At 44.6% G+C, this 17,045-nt stretch overlaps 1 protein-coding gene across 1 annotated transcript in view; it reads left to right on the top strand.

Moving 5' to 3' along the window:
• Positions 1–5,225: 5,225 nt before the first annotated feature.
• LOC103063425 (complement C4-B) overlaps positions 5,226–17,045 on the top strand; it is a 72,889-nt gene continuing 61,069 nt past the window's right edge. The window contains exons 1-6 of the mRNA XM_088128640.1: positions 5,226–5,333; positions 12,236–12,425; positions 14,256–14,445; positions 15,032–15,102; positions 15,271–15,359; positions 15,822–15,904. Coding sequence (XP_087984766.1) covers positions 5,257–5,333; positions 12,236–12,425; positions 14,256–14,445; positions 15,032–15,102; positions 15,271–15,359; positions 15,822–15,904 — 700 coding nt within the window. The 5' untranslated portion in view covers positions 5,226–5,256. The remainder of the gene's footprint in view (positions 5,334–12,235; positions 12,426–14,255; positions 14,446–15,031; positions 15,103–15,270; positions 15,360–15,821; positions 15,905–17,045) is intronic.

Genomic DNA, 17,045 nt, shown 5'->3' with positions numbered 1-17,045 from the left:
GGACTTCAACTCCCAGAATTCCCCAGCCAGCATGGCTGGCTGGGGAATTCTGGGAGTTGGTCCACACATCTTCAAGTGGCCAGGGTTGAGAAACATTGATATAGACAGAACCACAGGATTATCCTCTGTTCTGTTGCCAATGCTTTTCCTGATCAGATTGAATTTCAGCTGTTGATTTCCTGGCATAAAAATACAGCATTGGAATCATTTCTACCTCTTGCAACGCTAAAAGTTTTATTAATATAGCCATGGGGCAGGGGTGGGAGAACGATGTCAGCTGTGTCACCATATCCTGGCACAAGTGTTGCCAATTCAGGGAGGCCAACTTCATGGCATTGGTGCCACGATACCATGATGCAGAGACCTATGAGTCCAGGAAAAGGGGATGTGGCAAGTGATCTGTTATCTGGGTTGCTATGTTGACTCCTGCATTGGGCCCTGCTCCTTTGCCAAAAATGTCATCTTTTTTGGCTGGCAACAACTCGCATTCGTGGATCAAAAACCTTCAGTGGTTGGTTTCTGCTTATCAGCCTGGGGGTGTACTGCACTGGGCAAGGCCAAGCAAAGTTTTTATGGGCATGAACATCTCAGAAGACCTACCTTGGGGATATAACTCAGTGGAGAAGTATTTCCCTGGTGTGTAAAAGTTCCCTGGCTGAACCCTGCTATTTCTCTAATATGGCTGAGATTTGAAGCCTGGTAGGAGGAAGGCCAGTGACCTGACAGGGCAATTATATTCTCTGCCTGCCTTTTTTGTACTGGCTGGGGCAGGATTGGAGGCACTAGAAATCCTAGCTGTTGGGTCATGGAAGGTCGCTGTGAGGTATATCAAGCAGGGCTGTCTGCAGTGCCCCGGATTCAATAACCAAAAGGAGCACGGGCAAACACAGCGCCTGCCAGCCACACTTTAAAGCAGCAGCATTTCCAAGAAAAGATGCAGCTGCTTTCATCTGACACATTTGCCCTCCTGGTTTTGGAAGATCAACTCCGAAAAGGTGCCTAATTCTCATACCAAGATTGAGAAGCTGCCCATCTCCTAATGCTGCTGAATGCTGCTCCTTTCTCCACTCACAACTTCCAGTGTCTTTGACAATCCTCCAACCATGGTTCTGCCAAACAACCATGAAGGTGGGCTTTATTTAGTTTGAGCAATAGCTGGGTGATGCTCCGAAGACTCTGTAGATCACTGGGGTAGAGAATGACCCCAAACTCTAAGTGGTCCCTCTGGCAGTAGGGCCAGAGAAATGGGATGTTGGGAATTATAGCAACATCTGAAAGCCCACCCCACCCCATTGCACCTTGCTTTCCATACCTTTTGGGACTGTCTGAATCATACAGCATAGATCGGAGAGGGTAAAGGATTACTCTGTGCACTTCATTCATGCTCAGAAACACCTCTATGACATTTGTTACAGAAAGCCAACTTTTAGGGCTAAACTAGACAATTGTTTCAGAGATATTTCCTTGCCTAAACAGAGAAACAGAATGACCAAGGGCAAAAAAGCAGTGGGAGTGCGAGCGATTTGCGACTTCCTGCCGGCTTCTTCATTGACTTTGTGGGAAACTGCCAGGGAGCGTCATAGATCTCCCTCCCTCCCTCCCTCCTTCCTTCATATAATATAGGCTTGCACCATTTGCCCTCCCCTCATGACCCTCAGGAGAGCCTCTGTGAAGCCTCCTCCCCTCCTCGACTGACCCACAGAGCTGCCTGCCATTTTGCTGGGGGGAGGTGGAACAAAGGGAGCCATGGACCATGAGGAAAACTGCACCCCTGCTCCTCATTCCAACGTGTCCCAAAGGGCCCCCTCCCTTGAGGGAGGAAGAGGGCTCACCTGTCAACCGTTGGCATTCACCAGCCAGCCCTACCTCACCAGCAGGCATCCCAGTTGCTCCCTCATCTTTCCCTCAATGCCCACAGCCATTAAGAGATTTCAAATTTCTGCCTTGTTTCCAAAGCAGCCAATCGCTACTCACCCATTGGGCCTTGCTGCCAACTGATTGGGCACAGGGGACAGAGGAGGCAGGAAAGAGGTTGGGGATACGCCCATGACGGATCACATGACCTGGGCTGACCACGGCAGCCCAGCAGCACAGCAATGCTGAAACAGCCACAAATTCCCCAAATTTCAATCCCATAGGAGTAATGGGTCCTGGATTTTGGACGCATTCTGTAAGTTAGCCCATTTGAGGTATCTTGGTTCAAAAATTGTTGCCCTATGATGCACCGTTTTGCCCAGTTGAATGTTACAGACACGAGAGTTTTAGTAGCATATAGAAGATGCTATAGAGAACATAACATGAAGGAAAAGGTGGTGGAGGAGAAATAGTCTGAATGACAGAGCGTGTCCAACAACAGCTTAGCGATGAGAATCTAAGACACGCTGGCTCATTTTTCTTCCGCTAATTAGTCCCCTAATTACTAGGCTGTTTTGCTTAATTAAAACCAGAGAGAGACAGGAAGGGGGGGATTTATTAGGGGTTCCACTCCTCTCTCCCAATCAGTGCTAATTAATATCATCTCCAACTGCAGGCTTAATGAGCTGCTAATTAACCATGGAAGGAGAAGGATTAATTCATCCTTTCCTCACCTGCTAGATTACTCACTTCCACCCCAAAGAGATGGGGCTGCCCATCTACACCCCCCCCCCTCCACCCTGCTGAATGCTTCCAGATCCTCTCCCTCCACATCTATTTTCCACACACTCTGCCAGGCACAAAACTTTCCCAACCAGGAGTAACTTTCTGTTTCTGCAGGCGAAGGAATTTCCCAATCATCACGTGGCCGGTTCCCAGCAGAGGGAGGCTGAGTTGGACAGACAGTCAATAAATTAGCAGGTCAATGTCCAGCGCTGTTCTGGAGTGTGCGATGGAGGCAGGGTAGAGACTTGGCTCGGGAGGGAAACCTTTTATAACCAGAGGAGGTGGGGGAGGGTGGTCTTGCCGTTTTGCAGCGGCAGGATCGGCTTCTGCTCTGAAGCACATTTGCTTAATACGAGATAGGTTATGGCGCCCTCAACCTCCCCAGTCTCTCAGCCTCCACATACATTGGGGCTTTGGGTCGGAGAAGGCTGGGTTCGAGTTCTGCTTTCCTACCACTCAGCTTAGAGAAGCTGCCTCGGTTGAATTTCTGCCTGGCATGCAGTTATTAAAAGGCAGAGGACTGGTCACAAGGACAGCTGGATAACTGAGCAGATGTGCAGAAGAGGACATTTCTGCTTGCAAATTACTCGGGCTGCAGTGCCCTTCAGGGCATTCGATAGAGTTTCGGGAACCCTGTTCTCTGTTGCAACTGGATGTTCTATCAATACTGACCCTGAGATGACAAACCCATTAACCCCTTACCATCTGAGTAACCCTCTGTACTTGCTCTAATTGCACATTATTCTTTTTTAAGCTGTGCGCCCAGATCAAGATGCAATATTTGGGGGGGGGGGATCTGAGCAGGGCAGGGCAGAGTAGGAAAAATACTTCCTATGACTCTACTGCAGTGTTTCTCAACCTTGGCCGCTTGAAGCTGTGTGGACTTCAACTCCCAGAATTCCCCAGCCAGCATAGCTGGCTGGGGAATTCTGGGAGTTGAAGTCCACACAGCTTCAAGCGGCCAAGGTTGAGAAACACTGTTTAACCTATCTCATTCAGGGGCTGAGGATGAGAAGAAAACAACTTCATGGGGAACATGACAGAAAGAAGTCACCCAGGCCCGTTTGCACTGTGCAGGGGGGTCCGCAGGGTATGGTCAAAAAAGTCAAGATGGTGGCTGCAGCAATATGGTCGAAGTTCCACCTGTTTGTGACCTGCACGGGCAGAGCTTCAATCACACTGTTGCAACCGGCGTCTTGATTTCTTCGACCGGGCCCTGCAAGACACCACTGGTGTTGTGTTTTTGGAGCGAGTAGAAGAAAGGTGCTTTTGCTTATCAACTTGTATTTCACTTAATCATCAAGCTTAGGTTGTGGATTGCTCAGGAGTGGCAGAGAAGCAATCAGGCCTTGGGTAATTTGCTGGAATGACTCAACTCCTCTTTTACTTGAGGGAATTTCCCTGCTCCTCTGCCACCACTCAAGACTGTCTTGATTGCTGCTTGGATGTTATTGTTTCTCCACCCTGCAGACAGTTGAAAGTCCTCTTGACCCAAGCTTCAATCCTTGCAAGCCACAGTTCCAAGCTTAATATCAGCCCATACTGATATCTGGTGTGAATGGAAGAAAGGCGGTGTGGGGAGAAGTAAAAGGTTTGGTTTGAGTTGTTGGCCTGGTTCACACCTCATGCTCAAACAGTGTTTTCCAAACTTGGCAGCTTGAAGCTGTGTGGACTTCAGTTCCCAGAATTCCCCCAGCCAGCCATGTGTTGACTTCAACTCCCAGAATTCCCCCAGCCAGCCATGTGTTGACTTCAACTCCCAGAATTCCCCCAGCCAGCCATGTGTTGACTTCAACTCCCAGAATTCCCCCAGCCAGCCATGCTGGCTGGGGGAATTCTGGGAGTTGAAGTCCACACATCTTAAAGCTACCAAGTTTGGAAAACATGCTGGCTGGGGGAATTCTGGGAGTTGAAGTCCACACAGCTTCAAGCTGCCAAGTTTGGAAAACACTGTGCTAAAAAATGTTAAGAGGACTTGAGTTTACATGGCAACAGATCATTGACAAACCATAGTTTGGGTTCCTATGACATACTGAGTTGCAAACTAACCAACTCCACTTAAGCTTAGCATATTGTACACACCCAGCACAGCACCAAGCCAGCGCTTACACAACTATTTGTTAAATAAACCAGCAATGATTCTGTTCATGTGTCACACTAAGCCATAAACCATCAACTGGAATAAGTCAAACTGTGGTTGGTTTGAATTAAACTCAAACAGATCTCCCTGGAGGGAGTTTGAAACTACGGCTCATGGCTTGATGTGCTGAGCCAACCAGTCCAGTGATGGTTTGTTCAATGAACCACGATCCAACAAGCCACAGTCGGGGGCAATGTGCACAGCTACCCTTAGCGCGCAGCAGAAGCTGGCACCTTTGAGTTGGACTACAGCCCCCATCATCCCCAGCCAGCTGGGACAGTGACAGCATTACTCAATTCTGTTGCCTATTGCTAGGTTTTGCTTTCTTTTCAGCTGGAAATCTTCCAAGGTATCTGACTCATGCAGTGGCTCCCCCCCCGCCCCCCTCGTGTGGTCCCTGGGATTAATTACAAAATCCTCTTTCAGTCTTGGTCAGAGCTGGAGAAAACATTGGGCAGGACAGACGTGGTCCAGAGATGTCCTCTGAAAACCGGCTTCTTCTTTGGCTATCATGGATGGGGGCTCTGATCGCCATGAGCCATCAAGCACCAGGGTGGGTACTCACGCAAAGATGCCAGCTTCTCTTCCTAAATTATAACTCTCATCAGCAAGGTGCTGGTTCAGTCCAGGAAGGACAATTCCAGCCCATGAAACCTTTTGTGTCTTTGCACAATCTTGTTGAGTAATTCTTTACCTGTTGGATTTCTGCTTGCTGCTGGGTTAAAGTCTCAGGGGCGCTGCCGTAAAAAAGCCCTTATTTTATTTAAAGCGACTTGCATACTGTGAGTGAATGAATTCCACTGCTGTTTTCTATTTTCCCTTGACTTAATTGTGTTCGATTTTGTTCGGGGGGGGGCGGGAGACTCCCTTAGAAAGCAAGTTCCAACTACGTGAAATAAATGTGCTTTGTCCTCCCTTTAAAGTACAATTTCAACATTTAACTGAATTGTATTGCATTATTATTATTTTATGCACCAGTTTGCATGGCTTCTGCCATATTTTTTGCATGGCAGAAGGCATGTGATGTGTTGCTGTTAATAAATCAATAAAATTGATTTACTTCGTTAAGTTAATATATATATATATATATATGTATGTTATGATTTCTGGTAACTCTTAATGGACTTTTGCTGATTAGGTCTGAATGATGAGGCTTTATAGTTTCTTGATAAGAGATCAGTAAGAAGAGATCTTTTGTTGAAATTTCAGAGAAGGTGATAAGTTACTGAAGTTGCTTGTACTGTATTTGCCCTGATGGAGGGGGAAGCCATTCTTTATATATCTTTTTCTCTTTCTTCTTCATTATTTTTTTTTCCTTTTCTTGTGCACTTTGTCTTTTTTACTTTTTATATTTTTCTTAGTTTGTATTAGTTTTTTTTAAATCTTTGTATTTGTAAAGTTCAATAAGAATTATATATATATAGGGGTAAATCCCATTGTACCTCGAATGATATCTTTGCAAGCCATGTGTCCTGGAATTGTGGGGCTAGACTATGTTTTAGAGTTAATTTTTGCGGGATAAAATCTACACTTTTGGCCTTACTTGTTTGATGTACAGTATATTACTGATGGAACAGGGTGAGGCAACAACATACGAACCATTGTATGATCGCTTGCTTGCATCTCCACAATATAGCAAACCTTAAGCCACAGCTTGGAAACCATGATGATCTACTTATACAAGACAAAGAGCAGGACCGCAGGGTCAGTACAAGCCATGGTGATGTCATATGTGTCATGACATCACAACCATGTGACTTGCTCCCCCCACCTATGGACCATGAGTGGGAGACCCAGATTCTTGTCCCCCGTCAGCCACAGAAGCTCCATGGGAAACCCTGGATCAGCCCCACCCTGTCAGCCCCAGAACCAGGGTGGGATAGTGGGGAACGTGTTAGAACAGGAGTGGGAAGACCCAGGACCTAGTTTACTCTTGGTAGGCACACTTTGCGTGGGCAGATTCTACTTGGAGTAAAGTTTGGTCTAGTGGTTGAAGGCACCGGGCTAGAATCCAGAAGACAAGGAGTTCCAGTCCTGCCTTAGACATGAAAGCCAGCTGGGTGACTTTGGGCCAGTCCCTCTCTCTCAGCCCAGCCCACCTCACAGGGTTGTTGTTGTGGGGAAAATAGGAGGAGGAAGGAGTATTAGGTATGCTCGCCGCCTTGAGTTATTTATAAAAATAATAAAGGTGGGATAAAAACATCTAAAAAAAAGAGAAAAAAACAGTCCCCAAAGTAGCAAGGATCTGAGCCTTAAAGTTCAAAAAGCTTCAAAAAGTTGAGCCCTAAAGCTCAAAAAAATTCAAAAGCAATAAGCAAAGCCTTAAATTGGGCTATGACATGGAGGTTTTGTGGATATATAGTTTAATCCTCATCTAATCCAATGCATAAATCAGTTTAAGCAATTTTTGAAAAGTCCAGAATGGCTATTGGTATAAAGGACTTTGAAGTTAGAAAAAAAACATCAGAAACTCTATGCATCTCAGCCAACATCAATATTGCGAAATCGTGGAAATCACACTTTCCCGTCCCTGAAATCTTCTCCTTGTTTTTTTAGAATGGAAAGGCCATAAATTCAGCCAACACATCGTATTTGGTAGATTGCAACTCTATCTTGGGGGGGAGAACCTGCCTGACTTTGCATATATATACACACTTTGTACCCTGCTAGATCAGATTAAATGTCGAACTCAGTCCTCCCCAAACTGCACTCTACAGCTGTGTTGGATTACAACTCCCATCTTCCACGGTCAGGCCAAGCAGAGATCAGCTAAATAAATAAATAAACAAACAAACAAACAAATAAATAAATATCTGACACCCTGTCGGAACACAGTCCAACCACATCCAAAATTAACAAATCAAAACTACGCAAAAGCAACAAGCTTAGTATGCCCCATGACATATTTCTCGCCGTTACAAATCACAGCCAAATAGCGATAAAATCCTACACAAATACCTGAGAACTGCTGCCGTCTAATTTTGTGATAAAACAGCCCTACCATTGCACCTTACTAACCACCATTCTCTTTCCGCCGGGCAACTGGCTGACACCAGTCCATCTGCCTTGTTAAGTGAATTTTCAGTTCTTTCTTAAATGCACCCAATGACATGTTGAGGTGAAGTGGGGGAAGAGACTTCCCTAATCAGGGCCAAGGGAGTAATAACAGAAGTGCTGGAAAAATGTAATGGAAGGTCAGACAGAGAGGCTATGTCGTGAGGGCATCTAACCAGGGGTTTTGGCAAATTGCTGACTGGCTAGCAAAAATATGGAGCTTGTCCCTCAAATCCACCTCAGGGTCAAAGGGTTGCAAGGGGCACCAATTTTTAAAAAGGGATTTAGGGAAGATTTTGGAAATGCTAGTCAGAAATGGTAGCTTGAAATGGTAATGAAAGGAACAAAAAGTCTAAGCCCTAGAGGGAAAAAAACCTTTAAAAACTGGCTAAAAAGTCCTTTTTATATATATTGTTTTATTAAGAATTTTGATTATAATAATAAAATCTAATACAAACTAAACATAAAGAGAAGAGAAAGAAAGGATAAAAAGGGCAAGGAAAAGAAAGAGGGAAGAAAGAAAAAAGTAAGAATAAAGAAAGCGAAAAGAAATATATAAAGAAGTGACTTCCAACCTTCATCACAACAAGTATAAACAAATTTAGTGACTCTTTACCCCCTCTAAGGTTACCAACATTTATCTCTTCATCCTATATCCCATCCCTGATCTACAGACATAAAGCAATATCTTTTCAATTCTGGTGTCAGCAGAAAGTCCATAAAGGGTTGCCAGAAGTAACAACATATCTTGTTTTAACCTTGATCAAATAAACCAACTTTACATTCCTTCTTTTTACTTCTAACAGTCTTAATCTTTTTCGTTCATTCAAATATTGTCATAGAATTTGATTTCGTTTTCGTCTTTGTCCCATTGCACAGAGTTTTTCAAGGCTTTAACAAGCCTCTTTTGTAAATCCAAAAGGAAAAATTGTCCAGGTCACTCTCTTGGTTCATCATTTGTATTTGCCTTTTGAATTTTAAACTATCAGCCAATTTCTTTTGTAGATCCAGTGAAGCATCCTTTTCCAAGTCATTCTCTTGGCCTGTCAGTTGTTAATCCACTTTTGATACCATCTCTGCCTTGTCAGATAAAATTTGTTCTGTCATTTCTTTAATAACATCTTTTGGACACAGTTTACCCATAGAAGCAGACATCATTACTGACATTGTTGATATTGTGGCTACTAATTTCTGACTTCATTCTTCAAAAGTCTTCTTCAGTATTTTCATTGTTACAATGTTTTGCATTTTATAGGCTTTCATTTTTTCCTCCACCTAAAATCTTTAGTACTCTCTAGTGTCCAGTTTTTAAATCATGAAATTACGTCTTCCAAAAAACAACAGATCTATTTCCAATGAGAAGCTGTTTGTTCTTTACAATTAATTCCAAAGTCTTATTGTAAAAGTGTCAATATTCCCAATTTATCTGGACCCTTAATCCTTTTATAACTTTCTAAGTTCAAAATCTTATTTAGCTTTTTGCTGTTCACTGGATTTCAAATTATTTAAGTTCTTAAGCTTATAATTAGTTTTTCGTTGTTCAGAGTTGAAGATAAACTCACCAGATGAAGACTTTTCAAACTTGTCTTCCAAAGCTTTAGAATAGTTAATAGGCAATTTCCGAAAGTGATTAGAAAGTGAGGTTTGCAAAGTTAGTGTCCTTTGAAAGTCTCCTCAGTGGCTGCAAGCAAGATGGTTAACCCGTTGTCTCCTGGCGCTCAAACCCACAGAAAACTACTGTCCTGCAATCTTTTTGCGAGGAGTAGCTACCAGAGCACACATGGGTGATTTCCCATCCTCTCCTTATCCAGAAAGATTCCAAGGAACTGGTCCACTCACCAGTTCCTTGGTCTCTGCCGTGGTTGTCGGCTCTGCAAAACAGGTTGTCATATCTCCCCCGGAAGCCCAAAACACTTGCTAAAAATTCCTAAGCCCTAGAGGAAAAAAAAAATCTGTGCTAAAGGATATCACTATATATTTTTATTACCTTTTGATTGGCTGTTTTATGATCTTATCTGTGTTTAATTATTGTTTATGGCCATGTAAAATTACTGCGGACATTTTATTGTTGAGGTTGTAATACACCAAGAGTCTCTTGATTGCAGCAGGTAAAAAAGGAGAAGGAGAAATAAAAATAAATAAGAGTATCAGCATGGATACTTCTGCAAAGTTAAATACTGTTGTCTCCTCACCAACCTCCTGAGCATTGTTGAGAGTGGATGGAGGTAACTCTGTCAACAGTGTATATTTTGATTTTTTAAAAACCTTGGACTAACTTCTTTATCAAAGGCTGTCGGTAAACAGAGCAGCCATGGGGATAACAGGACCCACCTTTTTATGAACTGCTTTCTTGTGAGCAAAGAAAACATAAAAGGTAGGAATGAATGGGCAAGTTTCTCAATAGAGGGAAGTAAGAAGTGGGGTTCCTTAAAAATCTGTGTTGGGACTGGTGCCTTAATAAATGTTCTTGACTTAGGGGTAAGATGATACCAAATTATTCAGTGTGCTAAAACCCAAACGTGATTGTGAAGAGGTCACCAGTTAAACTGGGTGAATGGTCAATCAAATGCCAAATGTGGTTCAGTTTAAGTAAGTGTAAAACTGTGCACATTTAAGCAAAAAGCTATCCTCCTCTTCCTCTTCCTCTTCCTCTTCCTCTTCCTCCTCCTCCTCCTTGTCCTCCTCCTCCCTTAGTTGTAGGAACTGCTTGTTCTTGCACTGTACCCACCTAAGTATTTTCAACAAAGCTTATCAATGTGTCATGCAAGGAAGGGGTTGTTTTTCAGCCAGCTTGTCACAGAGCCTGACACTAATTAGGACTGAGGGAGTGATTGCTCCAAGATCATGCAGGAGCTTCCATGCTTAAGGGAGACCTAGAACCTGAATCTCCCTACTCCCAATCTGGCACCTTCACTATTAGACCACAGTGGCTCTTGGGCTGAGGGGGGGAACTGGCCCAGAGCCCCCCAAGGAGTTTCCTACTCTAGCACTGTAATGGTATGTAGGAAAGACCATAGGAGACGGGCGAAGAGATGCTGCCAAGGGAACAGTCAGATAAGAGACAGCATAGCCCACAGCTGCATAATGGGTGGGACAAGAGGCTCAGAATGGACTCTCCCTAGTTTCTTGGGCTATAAAGGAGACGGGAGGAATTTGTACTTCCAGATTTGTAAGATTCTGTTAATGTAGCTTTACAATAAAGTGGAATTAGCTCATCTGGTCGTGTTTCCTGTCTGGTCTACCACTAGCCCACACTGGCTGGGGGGCTGAAAGGAAGGGAGTGGCCCATAGTGCTAGGAGCTTTGGTGGCTGAGGGAGACTAGAACTGAGTCTCCCTGCTCCTAGCTCAATACCTTCACCAGTAGCTTGGACTAGTGGGGGGGACTGGTCCAAAGGAAGCTTCCATGGCTGAGGGGGGACCAGAACCTAGGTCTCCCTGCTCTTACCAACCCCTTCACCACCCCTTCACCACCAGATCACAATGGTTCTTGGGCAGAGAGAGAAGGATTGTCCCAAAACCCCCCAGGAAGGTCTAAAACCTGGGTCTCCCCACCTCTCACCAGCATCTTAATCCTGATACCACGCTGTTTGAGCAAAAAAACAACCACCCCTGATGTCATATATACATTGATGCAAGTCCAAGCTCTTTATAACTAATCAGGAGAAAGATCTTGGTGTCGTAACAGCACAGGGACAATGTCAACTGCCTGTGCAACAGCTGTGAAAATGGGCCTCCCTCCTACTTGTCGATCAGGCTCAATTTTAGGGTTCCTCAACCTTGTGATTTTCCCTGGTACTCGCCATTCTTCGGACCCTCCTCCCGATGGCACTCTTGGAGGCCCCTCTGGCCACAATTGTTGGAAATCGACTGGACTGTTTTCTTCCCTGAGTTAAACCCTACACAAAAGCCATTGTGTAAGAATGTGATGCCCTTTAAAAAATAAAGGGACAAAAAGCATGCAAGTATGCAAATATTATCCCAAATCCAGGAGAAGGCTCAGTCTATCCTGGTCACAATCACTTTGCATTATGGCAGCGTCCACCGCACCCGCCCGTTCTCCAAAATGTTAAGTGCAGCCCTCAGGGGCACTGAAAGGTTGCCCCCCCCATCTACCCTAAAGGGACTCCGGGTTCTCAGCGACTCCCAGGAAGCATCTGGGATGCTCACCGAGTTACCCCCAGATGCCTGCCTAGGGTGAATGTCAGGTACGTGTTTGTGGGTTATGGTTAGGGTCCACATTTTGCGCCAAGCCATAATGTGGCTTCCTTAGTTTTGGCTTCTGTGGTCTTGTTTTCCGATCTCCAGGTTTTTTGCCCTTTTTGCCGAGCTTGCAAAAGCTAAGCATTGAAGGGGGTGATGGCCCTCGTTACGCAATATTCCTGCTTTCCCCAATTCTGCAGGTTGCTGATGGTTTCCCCCAGCGTGGTGACGGTGGGAGCAGACGTGCGGGTTGTGCTTCAGGCTCCGTCGGCGCTCTCAGGCGTTGTCTATTTCCAGAATCAGCTAAACGGGATGCAGTGTTCTTCTGAAGTACCCTTCAAGCTTCAGTCTGCTCAGTCCAAGGATTTTGTGCAAGACGTGACCTTGAAGGTAAGAGTGAAAACTGGGAAGTTTGCACATCCACCCCTAGGAGATGGATTCACTCATCCTGCTAAGCCATCATTGGATGGGTTTGGTGGTGGCTTGGTGTAACCTTCCCCAACCTGGGTGCTCTCTCCCAGATGTGTGAGCGTTAACTCCTAGAACTTTTCTGAATGGCCTTGCTGGAAATTCTGGAAGTTAAAGTCCACACATCTGGAGGGCACCCGGGCTGGAGAAAGCGGACTCAACATGTTCTGTGAGCCCAGATGTTGTGCTTTATGAGGCAAGATTTGGGTGGACAACTTCTACTTTTTACTTTAAAAAACTACTGATGTAAGGTTGATCTCTGGGGCTGGGAAGGAAACAGGAGCAGGTGGATATTTCAGAGTCAGTCTTATTTGGAAAAAGGATACTTAGCCCTTGCATTCTGGGAAAAAGAGGTTCAAACAGCTTTCAAGGATGGTGTGTTAATTAATTCCCTAATAAATTAGTGCTGGGCTTTGAGCTTCTTCAGGTCCCAAGATTCTGCATATGAACTTATGTTCTTGACAATGAACCTAGCTAATGAGACTCTGCGGATTTTTCTTTCTGTATTTTACTCTGCTGTTAAGTGTGCAATGACTGGTCTCTTAAGGGCTGTAGGTTGGTGGAATGACATCACTGAAAGAGGTGGAAATGCAATGTTTGATCTGTTTTCTTTTCTGCTTTTTTGGTACTTCGAGGGAAACGGTTAAGGAACATATTGATCTCTCCAATCAGAGCCATAATGCATGTATTTTGCTTCTTATTTTTGGATGTATAGCTGGGGGGGGGCCTCTGGGGACCACCAAAGGGCTGAGAGTCTGCCTGTGGCCTGAAGGTATGGCTTAGTGCAATGTTTGAATTCTGCTTTTGTGGCTTATTTCACAAAACCGGGCTAAGACAAGACATGGCTTAGTTTGACATATGAATCCATCAAATCCTCAGGTTCAGGTGCACCATTTTCTCCCTCTTTACTTCCTGGTTTGGGATAAACTATAGCTCGCTTGATGTTGACAAGCCAGTTTTCTTCAAGCCAGAATTAAAAATTAGCCACGGAGTCTCTGCATCTTGAAGTGAGGACTTTCCTGGACTTCTAAAAACACTGGCTTGGTAAGAGATAAGCCGTTGCTGTTAAGATGGCCTGTGAAATAATGTGCTTATGCCTGCAAGTCACAGAATACCAAGGATCAGAAATGGAACTGCGATCTGCTGTTTTTTTCCGGATCGGATGCTGACGGGTCAAAATAGCTGTACCAGCCGGAGTTGCCATGCAGAACTTGAAGGGGGAAGTTGATGGGAAAAAAGGATATATTGTGCATGTGAGGAGAAAGCTGGGGAGCCTGAAAAAGGGAAACGCTGCCCTGAAATAGCCTGAAGTTCCAGTAAATGGGTAATAAAAATGGACATAATGATCACTGTTCTGTGATAAAGAGAAAGTTCTGCTTTTCACACAAACGCTGACAATCATTTACAGAGATATCATGCATCTTTCTGAATGCTTTTATGGTCTCACATTATCTGTATTCAGTAGATGAGGATGATTACACCGGGTTTACCTCTCTTCCCAGGAGGCTAGGAGGGAAGAAGGGATTTTCCCACTGAATTCTGGCAAAACATCTGTGAGGTCCTAGGGTGAACAGAACAAGTTTTGCTGCTGAGCAGGAATTGGGCTCCCCTCACTCTGAACAGGCGCAGCGGGAAAGGCCCCGTTTCGATATCAGAATGTCTCAAACTTGATGCATAATTCTGCACTACCTTTTCTCTTGCTGCTAGAAGGCATAGTTCGCTCTCAGTTCTAACCGGTGTTCATTCTTGCAGCTGACCCCGGAGTTCTTGGTGAACTGTGGTTTGCTCCGCCAGCGGCGAGACCGCTACGTCCAACTTGTGGCCCGCAGTACTCAGCTTAGTACTCCCAGGGGCATTCAAACCCTCAACCTGCGTTGGAGTGCCCGAGAGGGATACCTCTTACTGCAGACTGACAAGCCCATATATACCCCTCGGCAAAAGGGTGAGCCCAACCCCTTCCTCCCAACCCCTCGCTCTGTTCTTTTCTCCCATTAAAAAAACTTTGTTTAATAACGATACCGCCTACACAGATATACAAATATAGATAGAGATGTACGTATGTTCATTTTCCTCTTTTGAGGAGTACATCTGCGACAATCTGTGTTTTTTTTATTATTATTATTTAGTGTTATTATAATCCTTCTATTTTATTTCAAACAAACAAAAAAGATATCTATGAATAAACTGATAATTACTGAGGTTGTGCAATTATTACTCAATATGACATTAGTAAATGTCTAGGCCAGTGTTTCAACCTTGGCAACTTGAAGATGTGTGGACTTCAACTCCCAGAATTCCCCAGCCAGCATGGCTGGCTGGGGAATTCTGGGAGTTGAAGTCCACACATCTTCAAGTTGCTAAGGTTGGGAAACTGGTCTAGGTCAACTCAAGGCAGTGTACATACATTACTTAATGCTCCCATCTCCTTTTTCCCCCACTACAACAACCCTGTAAGGTGGGCTTTGGATTTGCCTTAGCATCTTCCTCTTTTCCTTCTCTCACACCCCGCTTTCCTTCATTTATTCCAGTGAATTTCCGAGTCTTTCCTCTGGATCACAAGTTACGGCCAAGCAACAATCCCGTCGTCATCACTGTGAAGGTAATGAGCGAGCTGCTTGATTAAAGGGCAGCGAAGGAGGGCCTGATAAAACATTTTTTTTAAAAAAACGATATTAATTGGAGCTTTACACATGGGAAACTTGCTACTTGTAACAGCATTTTTTTTTTTAAATCACTCACTGTGTTCCTGTTTCACTGTCTCCATCAGAATCCACGGGGACTTCAGGTCAGGAAAGTTGAACGCATCGCCATGAACTATGTCATAAGAGACCACCTGTCAATTCCTGATGTTGCTGAGTAAGTTTCCCTGGACATTGCTACTTCCAGCTTTTCCCAGAAGTTGGAAAACACAAATGCAGTGATGTTGCAGGCTGAAGCTGGGATTTCTACCCTGATCTGCAAAAAAAAAGGCCATCCCAACCATGCAGTTATTTCAGATGTATTTAACCCAGATTGCTATTTAATTTGGCATTCTAGTTATTATGCCGGGAGACTCTTGGGGCCTGGATGGGGAGGAACAGACTCAGGTTTGCTGTAGCAAGTCTACCTGGACTGAGGGACTTTCCACCTGAATGGAGTTTATTGTTACTTAAGGGGGCTTTGGATACTAGATTTCTAGCCAGCGGCACAAGCAGGCTTTGCAAAATTGCTCCAGCCCTGAGATCTTCTGTTGTGCAGTGTGGGAGTGTGGTTTTTCAGACCCTGCTTTTCTATGCACCAGCTAAGGTTTCCTTCTGTTTTTGTTTCTCTCCTATTCAGGCCTGGCATCTGGACCATCACAGCCCAGTTTATCCATGCAATGGGTTTCAACACAACCACAGAGTTTGAGGTGAAAAAATATGGTATGTTCTGGGATAGCTGCATCCTGGTTTTGTTCCCAAACATACACAGGGGGCTCTTCCTTCCAGTCACATTAAAGTGCGCTGTTAACCACCGGTCCCTGAGCTGGCAGAAAACTATACGGGTAGTTCTTGACTTATGACCACAATTGGGATCGGAATTTCCATCGCTAAGCGATGCAGTCGTAAAGTGAGTCGCACACAATTTTATGATCTTTTTTGCCACAGTCGTTGAATGAATCACATGGTTGTTAAGCAAATCTGGCTTCCCCCATTTACAGTGGTACCTCAGTTCACAAACTTAATTTGTTCCGTGACTCTGGTCGCGACCCAAATTGGTCGCGACCCGAATCAAATTTTCCCATAAGGTTCAATGTAAATACGGTTAATCCGTTCTGACCCCTCCGAATTTGGTCACGACCTGATTTTTGATTGCGTCCCGAATCAAATTTCCCCATAAGGTTCAATGTAATTACGGTTAACCCGTTCTGAACCATATGTTTTTGTTTTTTTTTAAACCGCAAAAATATGACACAAAGTACAGTATGAAGAGAAAGAAAGCTAACCTTGCTCAATGCAACTTCTGGCGTGGAGGACAGGAAGGCGGGTGGGGAGGCGGTTACTGCTTGGAGGGAGAGTCCCCCTCCCTACAGGAAGCCGCAACCATGTGTCACAGGAGGGAAAATGGCCGCAGATCCTGTTCGTCACCCGATCCGGCGTTCGCGAACGGAGGCAAAATTTTGCGAACGGAGCTGTTTGTGACCTGAATTGGTTGTGAACAGAAGCGTTCGTGACCCGAGGTACCACTGTACTTTGCTTGTCAGAAACCTCCTGGGAAGGTCACAAAGGACAATCATGTGACCCTGGGATGTTGCAATCATCATAAATACATGCCGGTTGCCAAGCGTCCAAATTTTGATCACATGACCGTGGGGACACTGCAATGGTCGTAAGTATGAGTGGTCGTAAGTCGCTTTTTCAGCACTGTCATAACTTTGAACAGTCATTAAATAAATGGTCATAAGTCGAGGACTACCTGTATCACCATAAAATCTGTTGCTTTTTTCCTTACCTCTGGCCTTCAGGATCCATCTCTTCTCCTCAAACAGTTGCCCATCATCTGCAGGTGCTCATAACTGCTGGA

Source organism: Python bivittatus, unplaced genomic scaffold, assembly GCF_059951505.1.
Source record: "Python bivittatus isolate LINGU-HERP-01145 unplaced genomic scaffold, Pbiv_v1 ctg000800_np1212, whole genome shotgun sequence".
In the NCBI taxonomy this organism is placed as follows: domain Eukaryota; kingdom Metazoa; phylum Chordata; class Lepidosauria; order Squamata; family Pythonidae; genus Python; species Python bivittatus.
Note: the sequence above shows the minus strand (reverse complement) of the source record. Positions and strands in the feature narration are given on the sequence as shown.